Genomic DNA, 22,541 nt, shown 5'->3' with positions numbered 1-22,541 from the left:
TTTTAAATGAATGCCTCTTATATTGGTTTATAGAGAATAGAGAATGACTTTAATCTTGGCCTGTATAATTTGTTTTGATGTGTTGATTAGTATATTTGTATATTATCATTAATGTTTACATGTACAAGACACAAATGCATGTCAAATTACAACAACTGTAGAAGGACAGTTGCAGAATTATAACAAAGCACAAGAAACTGAAAAAAAAAGTCACGCAACATGTCTATCAAAGCTCACAAAGACAAGTAATACATATAATCATTTTTAATAAACTCTTTAGAGAAAACACCATACACTTACGCTTGAACTGACGAGATCGGACAAAGAACTGAGTATAAATACTAGAACAAAATACTGGGTTGCATGTGGGTATTGAGGGAAATGAAAAGGTGAATAAGTAAGCAAAGGAAGCAAGGCAGAGTACATGCAAGTTCCACTTAGCAAATCAGAAATTAAAGTTATCATTAAAGATACTATTAACAAAATGTGGCAGGATTCATGGGATCAAGAGGAGAAAGGCAGACATTTATACAGCATTCAGAAAGAAGTGATAGTTAAAAAGTACAGTAGTCTGAGACGGCAGGAGGAAACTATGCTTACAAGGTTGAGAATAGGGCACACAAGATTAGCTAAACACCAGACTGGATTATACATACATTGTGAATAAGTGGAAAATGTAAAACATGTAGCCTACTTTTGACATGACTGTATAGAAAGCGCTCTGAAAAAAAAGGAAAGAACTTGAGAGGGCAACAAGGATTAAGTTAAAAAAAAAAAAAAACTTGAGTTTGCCAGCACGCAATCTATAATTAAAGCTTGCAAATATGAGCTTAGTGTTTGTTTGGACGTTTTTTGTTTGTTTTATATTAGTGTCCCCGTTTTTATTTTTTATTATTTTATTATAGGCCTAGCGTTTATAAACTGACAGTCCAGAAGATGGCGGTAATGCATCTCGTGTTTAAACTGCCAATAAGATCCACAGAAGAAGAAGGGATGTCAATTACCAGATGCTGTTGCAGGATGGCAACTCGAACAGACACAACGGTAAGAATATTTTTGTGCTTCTCAAAAAACTGACTGTTTCCAAGGCCCTTATTCTCCAGAGAAACATGTGCGCCGCCATCTTTTGAATATTTAAACTTCCGTTTTTGCAGTATCTCTGTATATTTCTATGGCATCGCTGTCTAAGAGTAATTAACGTTATCTTAACGGATTAAGGAAAGTTATCATGGGCATTGTAATGTTTAAAGTCTTAACAAATGTCAGTAGGCTGGGAAGTTTTTAAAACCATCAGTTCATTCATAAATACGTAAGAAATGTGGAAATACAGGGTTTGCGTCACGGAACAACCCTGACAGAAGAACCTGTTACATGACTGGATTAGGATTAGTTCACTTTCAAATAAACTTTTCCTGATAATTTACTCACCCATGTCATCCAAGATGTTCATGTCTTTCTTTTTTCAGTCGAAAAAAAAATTAAGGTTTTTGATGAAAACATTCCAGGATTTTTCTCCATATAATGGTCTCCAAAAGGTCAAAATTACAGTTTCAGTGCAGCTTCAAAGGGCTTTAAACGATACCAGACGAGGAATAAGGGTCTTATCTAGAGAAACCATCGATATGTTAACGATCAAACTGTATATGCTTTATAAACAAATTAATTAACAAATTAACTTCCCTTTATAATGCGATATTTTTCCTTAGAATGACTTCCTGGAAATACCTATTATACTTTTGTAAGGACTTTTTTTCTAACCTTATTAAATGTCATCTTTTATAACAAATTCATAAATGTATGTTTATGAATTGAGTTAGAATAATAAGACACAATCAGGAAGAATAAGTTACTCAAATCATGCATCAACAAAATTCATCTGCACTGCAGAGTTGGCATAGAAGAACAAAAAAGGTATACAGATTGTTTAATGAGGCTCAGAAGTGGCATGAATGCATTTAAATTCATGATAACAATTAAGGGATTCATTTTTTTAAATAGAAAGTTTTTAAATAAATATTTTGAAGGAATATTAAATGATTTTAAATAACTGAAATTATACTTTAAAATGAAACTAAACCCGCCAGTAGGGGGCGTCAAATCACTGTCTTTGTCACTGAATCATTCATTCAGTCGATTCGTTCAAATGGCTGATTCATTCAGTAACAAAGCAAGTGTCTTACTGTTTATATGACTGGGTCATTGAATCATTGATTCACTGGATTTGTTTGAAAATGCAGATTCATTCACAAACTAAACAACTGTGTTTGCTCTGAGATGCACAGCGGTTCAGCTGTGATTTTTTTTTTTTTTAAATAACTATTTTCGTTGATGAAATAGAGCAAAATCTGACAATACTGTTGCTAAAATGTAAGTCACTTAATATTAACTTGATGTTTATTGAATTGAATTTATTGAATTGTTGTATAAAAGCAATATTACACTTCCATAATCATTAATAAAGGTGTCACTATTCTCAGTTCATCGCGATCTCACAAACTTCTGTTATAATGAAATTGTCTGCACAGTGAATTTACATCGTGTTTGTACTCTGTTTGTTATAATGAGGGGATTCGTGAGCTTGCATAACTCGGCTCTGAACAAACTCCAGCGTGTTGAGTGGCGTTACTTAAACACCTCTGATTGGCTCTTTCCACACTCTCCAGAATGCAAACACAAATACGCACTGGCGCGTTTGCAAATTCTGTTTGACCTTTTTTGCACCGTCTGGCACCCCCGCAGAACCGGTCCTGATCGGGTTAGTCTCGCGGGTGCTCCTAAATACTTTTTCACATTCGCACACATTTATTTTCTGTCGCAAAAATAAACTAGAAAGAATTTATTCATTTATTCTATGTAATGTTTTTTTTTAAACAGTTGGGTGAGGGCAATGTCAGCTCTTGTAATGGCGCCAAAAAAAGTCTGCTTGGACAGGAAAGTTCAATATACTAAATTTAATATCTAGTAAATGCATACAATTATGTACACTTATTCATGTGTTTATACTTGTTGGCAGTTGGCAAAAAGTATACAATTTGTTTAACGATTATGAACACAAATTAGGGTGCCATGGCAAACCAAATTAATAGAAAATTGAGTATCGGATGTATGAATATAAATACAACATAATTGGTTGTTATTTTATTGTAAATAAGCTAAATTATGTGACACTGACGTTGTTTCTGGGTCAGCTCTAGCTTTCTTACACACCAGTGAGCGATTTCAGACACTGCATTGAGAGTCGATTCCCCATCACTACTTTTGAGACTTTTTTTCAAAATCCTAGTGACAAATCTAGCAACTTCTTGGAAAAACTTACTCTAGATTATGTGACTCGCCCACTGAACTATATTTATATTAATATAGATCAGTGGACTCACCAGTATGACGTCATCCAGTGACAATTAACGATCAGTTTTGGCTACTTTCAGCAGAAAGCAATTGACAACACTGCCAACGATCCTGAGATCCATGGATAGTGACATGCTGCCAGGAATCGCATTTCCTGACATTTATATGATTTCAATGCGGGAGAAATACATAAAGCAAATTTGCTTGTAAACACTTTGCTTGTAAAATAAATACAATATAGGTAGGTCTAAATCCGGGTAACCACTTATATCAATGTTATATCCACTCGTCCAGCCCAAGTTTTTGTCAGTGTTTGTTTAAAAACATCCAATAATGCAGAATATAAGATGGTAAATATGTAATTGATGAGTTATCAATACAATATATTACAAAACAATATATAGGGTATGATTTTACCACAAAATTCAACATATTGACACAAAATGATATCTGCAAATCCATGTCTCACTCCCTTGAGTTCAGTTATTTCTGTGAATTGCAGTGATTCATTTGCTTTTTTCTGTAGCTTTCAGCAGTCTGTAAAAATATACCTCAGATTTCTTGTCAAATCCCAATTTAACCCCTGCATGAGAAGTACAATGAATAAGAAAAATAAAAATAAATAAATAATGAAACTTTCTATAAAATAAGTAGAGTAATTTGATTGTATAATGATCAAATTAATTAATAGCCAAACATGGGCAAATTTATTATCTAGAAGCCAAGCTATAAGAGTAAACTGTTACTGCATTATTGATATTCCTCACATGCAGCCCGTGTCTATAACATTAATACCAAAAATATGCATTTTTTTTTTAAATGTTGATATTTTCTGTAGGTAAATAAAATGCACTCATTATAAATTCAATGTGTATTTCAGATGGATAAAGTATTCAAGCTTTTGGAAAACTACAAACTAGAGAAGTTTTACAACCAATTTGTTGAACATGGGATTGAGGAGGTGCAGGATTTCATTGACGGGGTCACTGATGAGGACTTGGACAACATGAGTAAGATTTATGTACAGATTTATCTGGAAAAATGTATTGCTATATAAGTTGTCACATGACATTACTACAACAATTATTCAAATTATAAAAATTGTTACATTATTAAATTACATTCTTTGCTTTGTGCCTCCCAAGAGTTTAAGAAAGTTCAGAAGAACAGATTTAAAAGCATGATAGATAAGATTCAGAGACTTGGTTTAGCTCCTCCCCATGAAGGATCATTGAAGAAATCGCTACAGGCATATCGCCTGTATTATTCATTTCCAAAATGTCAAGGACACAAAGAAATACTTGGTAAGTATTTTGGTAAATCCCTTAAACTTGAAAGACATAATGACTTCTTTTGTGTGTGATCATAATTTTGAGTTGTTTGCACAGATATGGATCCATTACAAAACACAGTGGAGGATCTTATTCTGAGGATTAGCTTTCACGAGAACATTAGTGACAACATGACTGTGTGCCTGTTCACTGCTGATGGAATGCCTTTGACAGATGATCCATTTTTCAATACATGTTAGTGGTTATTGATATTTTCTTATATATATATATATATATTATTACTAATGTGCTACTGTAACTAGGGGTGTAACGATACACTCAGCTCACGATTGGATGCGTATCATAATACAGTTAGACGTGCTGATATTCAGTAATACAATATATCACGATAATGAATATGCACAATATTATCGCTCTTAAAAATACCATGAATATTTATTACGAATTATTAAAATTTTATATTCCCCTTCAACTGTCTAAAATGCACAACACCGCTGTATGCTGCGTCAAAGGGACACACGCACTCATATGTAAACAAGCCCAACGTGCACGAGAATCACATGGCTGTGAATCATTTTATTACTTTTAGTGTTAGTGTCGATCAATAGTGGATAATAATAGGCTGTATAATGTACTGACGATAACAAGTTTGCACTGTTGAGGCTCGCGCAAATGGAAACATGAGCGAAGCGCACAAAAAGAAACTCAGTTAAACATACTGAGGTAAAAATGTGGTAAAACTTGATATTGGTAAGCAAAATCACGACCAAGAATGATGTTTTCCTAAATAGACTACCATCATGATTAAAAACGTGATACTGATTTCATACAACAGTTCAGTTAACAAATAGTTAATGTCAAGCCACTTGCATTTTAGAAGGAACAGTGACTGTTTTTGTTCTATTTTAGCAGCAACAATAGTTTCAAACAAAGATCACAGCAGTACCAAAGCTCAACACTCAGCCTTGTTTTCATTACTGAATGATTCAGCGTTGAGTCAAAGATTCAATGACTCATTCATAAACAACTGCCTCATTCTTGAATGAATCAGCCATTGAAATGAATCGTTTGAATGAATCAATCAATGATCCACTCTTTAAGATGGTTAGTTGCCGCCACCTACTGGTGTTTTAGTTTCATTTTTAAAATTATCATTTCCCCCCAACATTTCATATTTGTATTTTCAAAAAATATTTAAAACAATCCCATAACATTAATGTAGTTGTAATCAATTAAAAATATGCAGATTTACAAATGTCATGAAACCTGTAGAAACCCTGGACTAGTAAACATCACTATACCTATAAGTTGCCTTGTGATATAGTTGCAGTACAAATAAAAAACATAGTTGTACTCAAAGTTTACTACTGTTACACTTAAAGTATACCAAAAAGTATAGTTTTAAACACTAATAAGTGAGCCAATTTAGTCCCAAGTAGTTTTGAAATGGTACACTTACAGGTGTATACTTCTAGTATAGTAGTACACTTACTACACAAAGTATACTTAAAAATATTCTTGAACTTTACTTAAGTATACTTAATAAAATTAACTTGAAGTATACTAATATTTTAGGGTTGGCTGACCAATCTTGATTCCAGGTGCAACTCACTCATGGTGCTCATTAAAACAAACCAAATATTTGAAATATTAGCAGTGGGTCAGAATTACAGTAAATAAAGACAAACCATTTGTCATGTTGTACTTGATCACAGTGTTTGTAGTGTGCATAATGGTGTTCCATTTGTACTTGGAAGTGGGAAATGTGTAGTTCCCAGTAGGAACTTTTAATTGGAAACCCCCTCAAGTCAGAGTTGGAACTGGGAAACTTGGGGAAAGTGCAACAACCCCAACTTCAGAATCTAATATTGCATCTCAGCACATCAACCATAATAAAACGGTAGTAATATCTATTGTTTATTACTGTAACGCCTCTGTCAACTCAGGTGTGACGTCATGCATAGCTCCAACATCCCTCTTCTGAGATAAATGGAACACGACATAATCTTTCCTTAAGAAAATGCTTCAGCATCCGTCATGTTGAGCCCCAATTACTTTTTTTCATGCAAGCCAAGCATTTGTGTAGCGGATATGAAATGCATTAACCAGAATCTGATGATTTTATAGACAGTGTTTTCAGCATCTGCTTTCAATTATTACTGAACGCAATTGTTCTGAACGGATTAATTGAATAACTTACAATCGATAAGCTTAAATGATTTAATAAAATTGTTGTTCAGTGATTAATCATCAATATCTCTATTTAGAGTGTTCAGACTGCTTTGAGATTCTCCATTTAATGTAACTGAAATTGTCTTTACATTTCTTTTTTTTTGTCACAGGGTCCCTGAAAGACCGGCACATTGAAAATGGGAGTGAACTGTATGCCATATTCACACCAAAAGAGAATTTAAGAGGAACTGCCAGACACTCCCAGAAAAATGACATAAGAAATGAAGGCCCAAATAGTGTCTTCTGTCATGTGATGCTTAAGGTAACAAGACAAAAAGAAATTTATCAATTGAAGTGCAGCTTAATACATTTTATATTTCATTTATTGAAAGTGTCACAATTTTAATTGTCACCCCTTCTTTGGGTTTAAGGGGTCTGACCATGTGCCACTGGTTAAATGTCATCCTACAGTGTGCACGATTCTTTGAAATTAATTTTCACACCTTTCCTTTAGATGTGATATATCAGTAATTTAAAGTCCTCTCAAAAATGAAAATTCTCTCATCATTTACTCACTCTCATTCCAGTTCATATATGGCTTTCTTTCTTCCACAAGACTGTAGGGCAGGGATGAGCCACTGTTCCACAGAGTTCCACAGATCACATACACATGAAAAATCAAAAACCAAAAATGGGCAAAAGCCGCAGGGACCAGGGTCTAAATTAAGTTCCATGTAAACATTTCCCCCTTCAAAAGTCCCTGCTCGTGAGGTAGTACTTCAGGGGTGGGACTTGGGCGCTGAACATGCTGATTGGTTGAATTCGCACAGTATTTTATTTCAACCACCATTTTTAAATGTCTGTTGCGGTGCAAACAACTCAGTGAGAGTTGTTTGCCATTTAAATCAACAATATGGGCCGACGCCGATGTTTATTAAGCTTATATGTGGAGGATAAAATCCAGGGGAAACTGGAAAGTTGTGCGCAGTCTTATGTCACCCGACTAATTTGGCTAATCTTCACAGTCCTTTAGACCGCAATGGAAACACAGACAGAAAATCCCAGCAAACATTGGTCTGATGCCAATGTTGTATCCCTGGCCAAAAAGGCGGTAGGACTGCATAAATCAGTAAAAATATGTAACAGATCATTTCCTAAAAATGCATTCAGATACGTTTGTACATGTATACAATTCACTGGGGTTGCATGTATAATTATGTAGTTTATGTAGTTAATGTAGTTTAATATATAATACTTAAGATAACGTCTAAGACTTAAGTTCAAATTTTATTTTGGAACTATTTTTCAACCATGACAGGATGTCAGAAGGACGTCTTTTCATCTGTCATTAAATGTCCAAATGTTTGCTGGGATGATAGGTGTGTGTATGGACGCTTTCGAAACACTTGTGCAAAACTTTTATTTTGAATAAGTGGTTTGGCAAAGACCATAACAGAATCTAATAAAAACAGGAACAAATTCAGTTTTATAATTTTAGATAATTTTTCATGAATGCAATTGTATAATTTGGTGTTGGGCCATTGTGGGCCAAGCGCCTGGCCCCCCTGTGGAGCCGGGATTGGTGTGTGTGTGTGTGTGTGTGTGTGTGTGTGTGGTCCCATAGACTGTAAAAAAAAAAAAAGACCAGGGGGAAATCTAAATGTTTTGGCTTCACTTTACAGGACTTGTGCTGCACTCTTATATATGCGTTATATGTTAAATATTGCTGTTTGGATGCTTTCGTTGGCTGGGTTTAACTGGAACGGCATGAGTATAAATGCTGAGAGAATATACATTTTTCAGTGGACTATACCTAATTGTGGTGTTTATCAAGAAAATGGGGTATAGTGCGAAAACACCTAAATTATACGGCATCAGCCATCAATAAACCATCATAGAAGGTTTATTAACACACATTTGAGTGATTCTGAGAATGTCTGATTGGCTCTAACCAACCATATACAAAATTATTCAACCCCCAAAATTCAAATTTTTACTCTTTATAACCTTAAATAAACATTGCCGCTGGTCACATGGTCTGTAGTACTATATATTTTAAACTTACAAACATTGCTGCCAACTGTGTCTCTAGAAATTTCTAGAGTCTTGAACATCCATAGCCTTTTTGTAGCTTTTTCTTGTAGCTTTTATGAGAGCTCCTTTGTCTGGGCCATATTTTCTATATTTTTTATACATGTATAGCAAATTAAGTGTTGTCAGAATTACCAAAGGCTTGTGTTTCAACACAATTTCGTTCTCTACCATTCTAGTAAGTGACTTAAAAATAGAAATGTTGAATAATTATCACATAAAAAAATCATATAATTCAGATGTATAACATTGACATTAATACTTTATAATTTGCCACACGTTATGTCTATTTTTTTTATTTTTTATCTCAGGATCTTTAGAAAAGCTTACATTTGTACATTTTTACAGTCTCTGTGTGGTTGAATAATTCTGATTGCAAGTGTATATGCATGTAGATATGGACAACTAATGTACATGTATATGTACACATACAACTATTAACAAACAGGGCAGGTTTGAAATCCATGTGGACTTGGATTGTGAAACATTGATTGACTTGAGAGGACGGCTTTCACTTGAGAGTGGAATACCTTCACATGTGCTTTACCTTAAGTAATTTGCTTCATTTTAATACAGAATATCAGAGATCAAAAGACACTACAAAATATCCTAAATACTATATTGTGGATTTTGTCCCAGTGGTTAAATCTCTCTAAATGTAATCAATATTTAATCTTGCTCTCTTTTATAGGGACTATGAATGGACTGTCAGTGAAACACTACATGATCTTGGAATCAGTGAAGACACAGTGCTGCAAATCTCTTTGTCTTCATTTCATGATAAAGTACCGCACATGATCGAATTCTGCCAAAGTGATATCACACCATCAGTGAAACAAACAGAGAAGGGCCTCAGTGCCTTTTTCTCAGCTTTGAATGCCATTGTAAGTTTCCCTTTATGATTACTCTTTACTTTTTTTTTAGTATTAAAGCAATTACCTCACATCACATTCAAAATATTTGTTTTAAGCTCTCATGTTAGTTCATGTTTAATGCTCTAGAATCAGAATCACACATTTACTATGGTGTATATGGCAATTGACAATGGTATATATGGCAAATATAGTGTACTATATAGGTGATAGGGAGCGATTCAGATAGTTTAAACATGTTAATTGAAGTGAATGTTGTCCGGTTATCTGTCAGTGTAACTCAAATCTCGGTGTGCTCTGGTAAAGAGACATGATAGCACAGAGTGGATCTTCACAAGTCAAAATGTGTCAGATTATTTTATTAATTAGTATAATAGAATTAATTATTGTCTTCATTCTAAACAGAATGATGTATATTAAAATGTAATAGAGATCAAACAGTGCATTATAAACAGCAGTGATGAGAAGAGAGAACACTGGTGCCATGCACCAGAAAATATTACTTGTTTTTCAAACTCATCGTCATCTTCATTACTAAAAATTATCACTACTTTTTCTAGTAGTAACAGTTCCATATATTAAATCTAAAGGGTGAATCTGTTACACTTCATTTTCAAGAAAACTGTAAGTGTCAAAAGCTGTAAAATGCTGCTTTGCCTCGCTGTGAAGTAAACAAAACACTATCTGACTTTTTGTTTCAGTGGAAATTATGTCAACAGAATGAATAATGCTGTGCATTTCAAACCATTTCAGTGGGATTTTTGAAAAGAATATAAAATATATTGAAAATAAGTATCACTTCTATACGGTGGCTGAGAGAGCTCAACATTCTGCAACTGGAGAAAACATGCAAATAGAAACATTAAGAGAACCTCTTCATCAGTTTGACAACATGTGTGTTTCTGTATTTGGTTGCGTTGTGAGTATTTTCAGCACACATTTTCAAACTAATAAATATGTTTTCTTAAAGGGTTAGTTCACCCAAAAATAAAAATTCTGTCATTTATTACTTACCCTCATGCCTTTTCACACCCGTAAGACCTTCGTTCATCTTCAGAACACAAATTAAGATATTTTAGTTGAAATCCAATGGCTCCGTGAGGCCTTCATAGGGAGCAATGATATTTCCTCTCTCAAGATCCATAAAGACACTAAAAACACATCTAAATCAATTCATGTGAGTACAGTGGTTCAGTATTAATATTATAAATTTTTATACTTTTCTGGGTCTTACGGGTGTGAAACGGCATGAGGGTGAGTAATAAATGACAGAATTTTCATTTTTGGTTGAATTAACCTTTTAACTTGTTGTTCTGTCTATTTGCGTGCGTTTTCTTCAGTTGCAGCACATTGAGCTGTCTTTGCCACACGTACTTCTGGCAAGCATAGCACAACAAAATACATGGTTCATAAATGGATAGCCTACATTAATAGTTAATAATATCATGAATAGGCTACTGTTTTGCTCATAGTGTATAATCTAATACTATGCTTTCACTCAATCTAATTCTGAACATCTAGAGAATGCAAAATGGAGGAGTTTGGTTCAAGAAAGTGATTGCATACATTCGGAAAATCAGTGGATGCAATGCCTTGGCTCAGAGCTTGTTTCAGGTTGTGTGCCAAAACAGGACTGGTACACGGGTCCAGAAGGTAAAAATATGCTTAACATTTTTCATTAAATAAAATTTAACAAACGTTTTTCTATAAATATGTTATATATGTGCATTTTATAATGTCTTAATTTGTTATGCTGCCTATACTTACAGATTGCCATAGTTGAAGGACTCTACTATCTCTTCCGGGAGTTGTTACCCAGCCATACAAAAAGATCTGATGACAGGATAATCGAGGACATTGATGTTTTTGAGTATGCCCCAGTTTGCTGGGCCTACCTCTTGTCTCAAGCAAAGGTATATTTGCATTGTATAATGCACAGGTGTTTTCAAAGAAGTGTTTTGACAAGTTTGATGGCAAGTGTTAAAAGGTCATGCCAAAAATAAATAAATAAATGCCTTTTTTTTTTTTTTCCAAAGAAGCTTTTTAAGTTTACAACAAAGACAAATTTTCAGTGTCTTAAATATATTCACCCAATTGATGTTTAATTCATACCAATATTATTCCCATTCCCAAATTCATACCATTCTCCCTGCAGGACGTGAGCACAGAGCATGAAAACTATTCTCCAATTTCCCTGAAGGCACAGTCAACAGATCAGCGTTTTTCTGAGCCGGTGCGTGTACCGGACGTGCCTGAAGTTTTTGAGAGAGCGTATGTGCTGGATTTAATTAGAGGTAAAAGTCTTCACTTTTTATTTGATTGTTTATGCTGTGTGGCAGGTTATGTATGTTAAATGGATAGTTCACCCAAAAATTAAAATTATCCCATGATTTACTCACTGTCAAGTGTGTATGACTTTCTTCATTCAGCCTAACGCAATCGAAGTTATGTTAAAAATATTCCGACTTTTCCAAGCTTTATAATGGGTGTGAATGGGGACATGATTTTGAAGGCCAAAAAAGTGCATCCAATATAAAAATAAAATCCATACATCTGCAGGGGGTTAATAAAGGCCTTCTGAAGAAAAATATCCCTATTGAAATCTTTATAGCCTAAAATAAGTAGCTTCCGCCGACGGCCTACACAAGTCGACTTAAGCCAACAGAGTAACTTCTGGCACGGAAACGTAGAGGATAGAGCAAAACAAAACACTTGAAAGTCTAAAATGGGAATTTTTAAAGAGAAATATCAGTATAAGAGAAGAGGAGCTTGGGTTTGTTGCCCAGCTCTTTGCTCTTCCATGAGAGCCGTCTAAGCTTACAATACTCCTACATCCTTAAGAATTTAAATATGGATATTTTTCATACAAAAACCATCCCTTCGCTTTAAAAGGCCTTTATTTATTAACTCCCTGGAGCCGTATGGATTCAAACTTGCTTAAGGAGAAAAATATTCCTAACTCTGTTAAAGCAGTCTATCCTATGACAATACTTTTGTGTATTATTTGTTTGTTTGTTTGTTTGTGTTTTAGAGGGTGGTAGAATTCCAAACTGTAATGAGCTGAATCTTAAGGAGACGTCACTGAAAAAAGCCACTGATGTTGAAAAGATTTTGCTCAGTCTACCGCCATTTATTGAATCCTTCCCCCTTTGGACTGACTGTGATGGTACTACTCCTGATTCCAGGTATGACACATTTTCATGTGCTGAATCATTTTATTTTTTACAGGAATTTATTTTTTATTTTTTTACAATTGCTAGGGCACGTTTCTCAATACTTGGGTCATTTGTTCAAAACTTTTCACAAATTTCTCCTAACCAACTTTCAGCTCAGCACAGCATTTAATTTCACGGTCAAAATGCACTAAAACTACAAAAACACTTATTTCATGTCTGAAATCAATTCATTCTTCCAGAACAGGCTTTTACCCACCAAACACACTTTGTCATTCATAAAACAACAACCTAAAAACATTAACATTAACAGGGTACCATTTTATCCAATGCCATATAATATATATATACCATATATATATATATATATATATATATATATATATATATATATATATATATATATATATTTTTTTTTTTTTTTACAAAACAGAATGACACTTAGGGCCCTTATACCTTGCACTAAATTAAAAATTGAAAAAAGTTAATTCAATTCATTTGTAGAAACCGACTGCCTTGAAATTGACCAACTGAGACCAAATAAGATCCGAAAGTTTATAAATATCTTCTTTTCGTTACTAAGACAAAATACAAACATAAAGGTGATCGAGCCTTCTCTCGAGCTGGTCCTAAATTCGTTTAAAAAAAAAAATGCTGTATTTTTCATATAACGATCTCCCTGTTGCTATTAGATCCATCAAATCTTTACCTGTGTTTAAAGCCATGTTAAAATCACATTTGCTCAACTCTGACTGCAAGTTCTAATGATGAAAAGAGAGAACCTCTGATGTTTATTGTGTGTATGTTTTCTCAGAGGTTATATGTTTGTTTTATACTGTTTTATCTGTTTTTTTTGTTTGTTTTTTTTTTCTTTCTCTTTTTTTTGGGACTGTGAAGCACTTTGGACAACTAACGTTGTATTAAACAAAAGTCCAACAAAAAACAAAAATACTGTCCAAAAGTCAGCTTGGTTCCTTTTGCAAGTTGGTGTGTAGAGTAAAATTAATGTACACTACCAGTCAAAAGTTTGGAAACATTACTATTTTTAATGTTTTTGAACAAAGTCTCTTATGCTCATTAAGCCTGCATTTATTTCATAATAAATACAGAAAACATTATTAACCAGTTTGACTTTATATCTATCATACATTCATTCATTGTTGATGATTAACAAATGTTTAGTTTGTCACATTATGGTGATCAGTGTTCGTTTTAGTTGGACTCTTAATCCTTTAAGACTTTATAACATCTTTTTTTTTTCTCTGGCCACCTTAACTGTGTGTTAAGACATTTATTATAGCAAAACAATGATGTGAATGATGGTTAACAATGATAATGACATAACCATTATGTTCTTGATTCACTTATTTCATCCAGTTTTTAATCCATTTTCAGCCAAATAAAAATAATGATCCATAATGCTAATCCTGATGACAATATGCTCTTTTAGTTTTAACATCAATCCAGAGGAAACATTTGCCCAAATGAAAAAGAAAGTGGAAGATTATTCTCATTTGATTGTAACTCCACCTTTACAACTCAAGGATGTCGGAATTAGCGGACCACGCTTGATCCTCCTCAGTCACGGTAACTGATGTCACACATTGTTAACCTATGATATAATGTTAGGAGTGTTAGAACAGAGATGCCCAAACTAGGGCCCGTGGGCCAAAGTTGGCCCATGATGTAATTAGATTTGGCCCGCCATGTCATGAAGGGAAGAAAAAACTATGCCAAAAAAGATATGCACCATTTATGAGCGCTCTAATGCAAAAGCAAACAAAAACAAAAGCTACAATTAAATAATGAAGCTGCATTATCATTTGTTTATGCCTATTATTACAGCGTACATCTCCTGATTACACGTGCCACTGCACCAACAAACGTGGAGCATGCAAGATTGAGGAAACAAATGCACAAGTTAAATTATGAAAAATCGCTCTGCCAAGTTTTAATTTCTGCATTATTATTCATAAATGTGTGTCAGTTTTTAACCAAGTTCATTTTTTTTTTCATCCACATGCATATTATGCATAAGCGAAAGCATTTGGAGAACACTGCTGTAGAGCTGCAATCACTCCAGCTCCTCGTTCAGCTCCCGCAACACTCGGTCCTGCTCTGCTTCATACTACAGTAACGTTAATAATCACATCCATGAACATGAGTTCTTCCCGACTCCAATCCCTATTCTTTTGCACCGTCCGTTGAGATGGAGACCACATGTCCCAAGTTTCCGCTCTAAAACTTGGCGTCATCAAACTACGACTTTGTTTTGAAAACGCTTCTAGCGACCTCTAGCGGGAAAAAAAATATTACAGATTGTACCTTTAATGCCATTGTTACGCCAACAGGTGGCGACAAATTAATGTTAAAAATGTATTTGTCATTGAATCATTCTTTCAAGAGATGCGTTCAAAAACGCTGATTCATTCAACCAGTAATGAAGCAAGTGAGGTCTTTATGAGCGAGTCATTGAATCATTCTTTCAAACTGATTTTTTTTAAAAAAACCAATTAATTCTAATTAAATAATTTTAAATATTTTTAAAATTTTGCAACAATTAACATTTGTCAGAACCTCTAGGAAATTACATGTTGTTTTGTTTAGTTATCTGTTCAGAATCGTGGATTGTATATAATGAAAATAATGTAATGTAAATAATGAAATCATAAATCAACCAAAGTTTACCACTTAATATAAAAGTTTGATATAATGCAACTTTTACTTTCGGCCCACGGACCTCGATCAAGTTTGATTATTGGCTCTTCCTTGGGCACCTCTGTGTTAGAAGAACTGATAATAATAATCCACACTTTATTATTAGTAATAATATTAATATTTAATCAGCAGTGGCATTAACTAATGTTTTACTGTTACAGACAAATTTGGTGTGTACAGCCATAAAGATAAAGAACTCCTCAAAGAATTAATGTTTTCGACCCTCTTGCTGGAGAATACACCAGAGTGAATATTGATGAACTGGCTAATAAGTAAGTGTTCTTCTTTATTCATCATTTTAGTCAAGGGATAATTCACTGAAAAAAAAAAAAAAAAAATTGTCATTCCCAAACAAGATTTTTTTGAGGGTTTTTTTTTTTTTCCATACAATAAAAATCAATGGTCACAAAAATGCTTTCAGTATTCTTTAAAATATCTTATTTTGTGTAAATATAAGAAAGAATATCACACAATATTAGAGTGAGTAAATAATGACAGAATTAGCATTTTTGGGTAAACTATACTTTTTTATTAAAATGCCAGGGCTCATCTTGTTGGACCATATTTGTTAAGAGGTAATTTTATGTACATAAAATATTCTAAATACAGCAGATTTACAGCAACCACTGTAGAAATACTGCATACAGCGAGGTGCATAAACGTTAATATCATGTAAGCTTTACAAATTGCCATTTGACTGGTTTGATTATATATGTCTCCCTAGACTGAGAGACGTCAGAGATGATCTAACTCTCAAAGTCACCAAGACTCCAAAAGAAGCTATTGTGGTACGTTCACTATTATACATAAATGCATCAAAAATAAGAAGGTTCCATAAATTGTCATATTTAATGTAATCTGTGTGGCTTCTTTTTTTTTAAAGGTACTTCTTGATTCAAGTTCCTCCATGGGTGAGGAGTGTTTTGACAAAGACTGCAAAATGAAGCGAATTGAAGCCGTCAAAGAAATATTTGATAGCTTTGCCAACCGATGCATGGCTTATAATTTTGAACAAGTCATCTGCCTTGTGAAATTCGACTCTATAGTGAAAACTCTTCATACATTCACAGAAACAGTGGAAACATTTAAGGTAAATTTAGTGTTTTAGATTTTAGTTTTTCTTTAATGATTTTATATTTATTTTAATATATTTGAAGTGCTCAACACCCATATGTTATAACAACTGAAACAAAGTTAATTACATTTAATACATTAGGATTTCCTTGTTTTTTAGGAGCATGTTCATGGACTTCAGGCATCTGGAGCCACTTTACTGTATGATGCTTTAAATCGGGGATGCAAAGAACTTAAGCAAATCAGACAGAGATTTCCAGATTGCCGATGTCGCATTTTATGCCTGACAGATGGAAATGATTGTGGGTGAGTTTTTAATAACTCTCAGACACCAGTTTTAAAACACATTGCAGTCCCTGTGTGTGCTATTGTATAATTATTAACTGAATAAGATTAATGAGTATAATATTTAAAATGACATAATTGTCTTAAATACAGATCAATGTGTACACCGGTTGACACTGCAAAAAGGTTGATGGCTTCAAAAATTGTCGTTGATGCTGTGCTGATTGGTACAGTGGATAACGCTGAGTTGCATGGGATCAGCAATGTTACAGGTAACTTATATATAAAATATAAAATGGATAAATAGGTTTTTTATATACAACTGTGCTTAAAGGGTTAGTTCACCAAAAAATGAAAATAATGTCATTTATTATTCACCCTCATGTCGTTCCAAACCCGTAAGACCTTCGTTCATCTTTGGAACACAAATGAAGATATTTTTGATGAAATCCGATGGCTCAGTGAGGCCTCCATAGAGAGCAAGATCATTAACACTTTCAATGCTCAGAAAGCTACTAAAGATGTATTTAAAACAGTTCATGTGACTGCAGTGGTTCAATGTTATGAAGCAACGAGAATACTTTTTGTGCGCCAAAAAACTAATGACTTTATTCAAATATTTCAGAAACACTGCTTCATGAAGCTCTGAAGCTTTACAACTCTTTTGTTTCGATTCAGTGGTTCGGAGTGCGTATCAAACTGACAAAGTCACATGATTACAGTAAATGAAGATTCGTTATGTCATAAGTGTTTTGAAACGTTTCGAAATTTCATGTGACTTTGGTGGTTTGATACACGCTCTGAACCACTGAATCAAAACAAAAAGATTTGTGAAGCTTCATGAAGCAGTGTTTTGAGATTGCCAATTACTAGATATTGTGGAATAAAGTCTTATTTTGTTTTTGTGGCACACAAAAAGTATTCTCATCACTTTATAACATTAAGGTTGAACCACTGTAGTCACATGAACTGTTTTAAATACGTCTTTAGTAGCTTCCAGGGCATCTGAAAGTGTAAAGTCTTGCTGTCAATGCAGGCCTCACTGAGCCATCGGATTTGATCAAAAATATCTTAATCTGTGTTCTGAAGATGAACGAAGGTCTTACAAGTGTGGAACGACATGATGGTGAGTAATTAATGACATAATTTTTATTTTTGGGTGAACTAACCCTTTAATTTTGTTTTCATTGGCTAATTATTACTGCTAAATGTTTTGTTTTTAGGTGGTTACTGTTTTAAGCCTGAAACAAGCAAAGCAGCCTTGCAACTCTTTGAGATGGAAACAGTCTTGTCACTGGAACTAAGGAAGGAAAAGAAACACTTTGATATTTCATCTATTAACAAAGTGGTATATCATTTAGGATCACTTTTATTTCAGTTATATTGATTATGAATGTAGTTTGCTAAAATGTATGAAAAGAATAACAATAGACTAAAAATGTGATGCAATTTTAAGCTTTCTCACAGAATGTTTTTGTATGTATTTGACAGGATGACCTGAACATTTTTGGGACCTATGGTTATGATGTCAAACCAGAGGTTAAATTGCCTCCTCAGATACACAACAAAGTGACACTGACAAAGAAGTAAGCTAACATGGAGTTGAGCGACATCTAAAGCACATCCAAATTTCACAGTCATTTTACTATATTTTGGAGAATTTAGTTTAATGTACAAAGACATTGATTTATCAGTCTTAAATTAAAAGATTTTGAAAGGAATTAAAAAATTTCCATTCAACATTGAAGGCACTAAACGTACATTACTTGATAAAACGTTTGATATTTTGTCTAAATGTTTTCTTTTTTAATTCAAATTTTAAAAAATGTGCCTACTGTAATTTAGTGGTTGGATTTCTTTACACTGAGTCAAATTAACTGAATGGGATTGCAATATTCATCTTGAGGAACAAATAATATTGTAGATATGAAAATGTAAGTGTCTCATCTTCTATGCCAAATTTATTGCAGTGCTTTGAAAAACCGGATCAAGGAATCCAAGAGAATGTTCGTTTTTGAGAAGGACAAGAGGATTTTGGAAGAGCTCAAGAATCTTCATTGTGACCCTCACCCTTTCTGCACAGTGCTGCCCTCTGAGTCCGATTTCAGTAAGTAAGAAGTGGATGTGGGTTAATATTAGGGTCAATGCAAATAAGGTTTTTAAAAGTGTTAAAAAACATAATGGAGATATAATTAATTTAAGTTTTATTAAGTGTTAATGAGATTATGTGGTTTTTATAATCAATTAACAATGAAATTTTTTCACTTTTTATAAAATTTTGGTTTTACCGAATGACACTTTGGGTTATACCGAATAATATTTTTAAAGAATATTAACAGGCTAATAGGTAGCTAGTTAGCTTGCTAGCAAAAGGACAATCAAACATTTTATATTTAGTACAATTTTTTTTAAATATTACAACATTTTCCATGTTTTATAGCGGTTGAACCAAAAGACCTGAAGTTTCGGGACATGCGTATGAGCAAGTGAAACATGAATTTATCAAATAGTTGAAAGAGTTAGTTACTTTGCTTCATGACCATGTGGTCCTTTTCAGGTGTCTGAATGATGTCACATCCTGTCATATGATATTGACCACATGACTTGATCCAAAATGGTCCCTTTATATTGGTTACTCCGAATGACATCAATGAAATTGTTTTTTTCAAGACACTCTCATATCAAAGCAATGACTTCTACACATAATTTGCACTATGTTGAGATATGAGGTTATAAAATCAAGCCAGATTTATTACATTTTAAGATATTTTAATCACAAATGAAATGTCTGTATTGGCCTTTGGACGGTTAAACCGAATGACCTTTTGACACTTAAATCTTTAAAATACCTTTATATGTAACAAAATATAATTAAAACCTTTTGGATTCAATAAAAGAGATCTAGCTAATTCTACCTTACATACTTTAAATGTCATATTTTTGTTTATTATTATTATTATTATTAAGGCCTTTGGACAAAAAAAAAAGTCCCATCATTGATCCATTAATAATAACGAATTAACTTTTAATAATGGCTTGCATGAATTAAATAATTGAATAATAATTACAAAAATAAATAATTTGTTTATATGACTTCACATAGTTCATGTAGTCTGATATAGCAGCTTGACTGATTAAAAAGCAATCAAAAAGTTCAGAACCAGATTATTCTTACTTGCAGTAATTATCTGTGTACTAATTTATCTGTTTAAGTTATGTTACACATTCCACTACACTACTGTGAAAACAAATAAATTAAATAATAATGGCACAGTGGTCTCAAACAAATTCTGTATATCTTATAAAGATTTGATTTCACAAACACATACTAATCCAGTCACCTTTTTTTTCCTCAAAGGGATATACTGTATCAATATATCTAGACTTTTTCTAGAGGGACTAATAACAAAGTTTGTGTGCTTACTTTCAAAAGCTGTGTAAAGAGAACCAATATCAGTAATCCGTATCAATATAGGTCTGTGATTAACAAATACGTTTAGTTTAAATGTGTGAAATGTACCTGCAATATAAGCTAGTGTGCTGTTAAATAATACAGTTTTTGTTTTTCAGCCTTTTGGAAGATCCTGATGAGAGGTCCACCTGATACCCCTTATGAAGATGGAGTCTTTGAGCTGTATTGTGAGTTTGGTCCTGAATACCCTGTGAAACCACCTCTCATGAGATTCTTCACCCCTGTATCCTTTTTTCCACTGCTGTCCTCAAATTTGGTACATCCATACAAGATCTGGATGAACTAATAGATCGATTTTGAGTCTTCTTTCAGCAGTTACAGAGAGGTGACATTCATAGACATTCATCCTGTTTAAAAACCACAAAATGAGAATATTCACTCGAGCATAACAATAAATGAACATAAACATTTTTATTACAGTCCCTTAACTTCTTTATAAAGGTGTACCACTGCAATGTGAACAATGTGGGAAGAATCTGTCACAACGTTTTTGATCGAAACTACTCAGCCCACATTACCATGAGAGAGATCCTGGATGCGATATTTGGGCTCTTGATCGCTCCTGAACCAGATGATCCTCTTGACAGGTAAACAGAAAATATAGGCTGTTACAGGTTTTGAGATTTTAAAGTAGTAGCTGTTTAGATGTTTCATAAAGTAGTCATTCGGTAAGCATTATACTCTTTGTTAAGCATTCTGGCAGAAGAATTCCTGAGCAACAGACACAAATATGAGGAAGAAGCCAGGAAAAGTACAAAGATGTATGCCAGTTCCTCTCTGGATGACTTGGAAAAGGTAAATTCAAAACTGCAAGAAATTAACAAAAGCCTCCTATTACTACTAACCATATAAAGAGTAAGCATATTCTTTCTTTCTTTCCTAGAAATATGTAGGTCCAGAGTTACAGAAAACTGTCATTCCTCCTACTTTAACTTGTCCTCTGTCACACAAGTTGTTTGTTGATCCAGTGAAAACTACAGATGGGATGGTGTATGAGCGCAGTGCTATTGAGGATCATGTGAAGCAGTAAGTTAAATGTTAAACATTATCTCTAAATATAAAGCAGATTATTCTTGAATGTTTTTTTTTCCTCCCAGGATTTAAATTGATGAATTTATTAGATATACCAGATATATTTTCAGTTGGACAGATCTACATTAGAAAAATCTCTACATTTTTGACTTTTACATTATTATTTTAGGCATGGAAGTACTGATCCACTGACAGAGGATGTGCTACAAATCGCACACTTAAAGCCAGACCTGAATACAAAGAAGGCTGCTAAGGAATATCGCATGTCACAGATCAAGGAAACGCCCGTTTAGGGTTTTTCATTCAGATGCACCATTATGAAAATCTTGCGAATTATCAGAGCAGTTTGAATTGTTATTATCCCTGAATGGGACCCTTTGTTCTCAAGTTTTCTAAATATGGGGCTTGTTCGATCTTCCAATGTAAGATTTTACCCCTTTTATTTTAGCAATATATTATTGCATGTCTGTAATTCAAAATGTTGATTTTGGTTTAATGTTGGTTTGTGTGCTTTATGACTCACTGTCAGTTCTCTGTTAGTAACTGCTAAATTACAAATCAATAAAAGTAATATTAAAACTATGTGGGCTATTTTATATTAACAGAATCAGGTTTTCTATGTCAGTATCAGAAGGTAGTTAATATTACATGCAGTCTTCCCTAAATTACACACCCACAAAGAATAACTAAATATTGCCTGCATGGGCAAATATTGTGTGGCATGAAGCTTATAAAGTCTCACCACTGTCATTATAGTAAATGCCCACATCTTATGGAAAGCTGTTTTAACATTTAATCCTTAAAGGAGTGGTAGATTAGTTCACTTTTTTAACCTTAGTTAGTGTGTAATGTTGCTGTTTGATCATAAACAACATCTGTAAAGTTACGACATGCTGAAATTGCTTTTTAAGGACTACAACAAAAGGCTAGTAGGGACTATACAACAAATTCTTAGTGACATCACAAACCCTGAAATTAACATAAACCCCGCCCCCACAAACACACAACAAAT

The 22,541-nt window shown here is 33.6% G+C and overlaps 1 protein-coding gene across 1 annotated transcript; it reads left to right on the top strand.

Annotated features, from left to right (window-relative positions):
- Positions 1–1,020: 1,020 nt before the first annotated feature.
- Positions 1,021–22,111, top strand: LOC125276275. The gene is made up of 21 exons (XM_048203776.1): positions 1,021–1,044; positions 4,229–4,358; positions 6,983–7,022; positions 9,595–9,787; positions 11,297–11,428; positions 11,545–11,688; positions 11,931–12,069; positions 12,807–12,960; positions 15,861–15,938; positions 16,391–16,454; positions 16,550–16,756; positions 16,901–17,046; positions 17,179–17,297; positions 18,249–18,373; positions 18,517–18,611; positions 18,996–19,132; positions 20,596–20,720; positions 20,939–21,084; positions 21,190–21,292; positions 21,381–21,523; positions 21,699–22,111. Exons 1-21 carry the CDS (start codon positions 1,021–1,023, stop codon positions 21,820–21,822), a joined length of 2,568 nt encoding a protein of 855 aa, XP_048059733.1. The 3' UTR covers positions 21,823–22,111.
- Positions 22,112–22,541: the final 430 nt, after the last annotated feature.

This window comes from Megalobrama amblycephala, linkage group LG9 (assembly GCF_018812025.1).
Source record: "Megalobrama amblycephala isolate DHTTF-2021 linkage group LG9, ASM1881202v1, whole genome shotgun sequence".
NCBI lineage: Eukaryota > Metazoa > Chordata > Actinopteri > Cypriniformes > Xenocyprididae > Megalobrama > Megalobrama amblycephala.
Note: the sequence above shows the minus strand (reverse complement) of the source record. Positions and strands in the feature narration are given on the sequence as shown.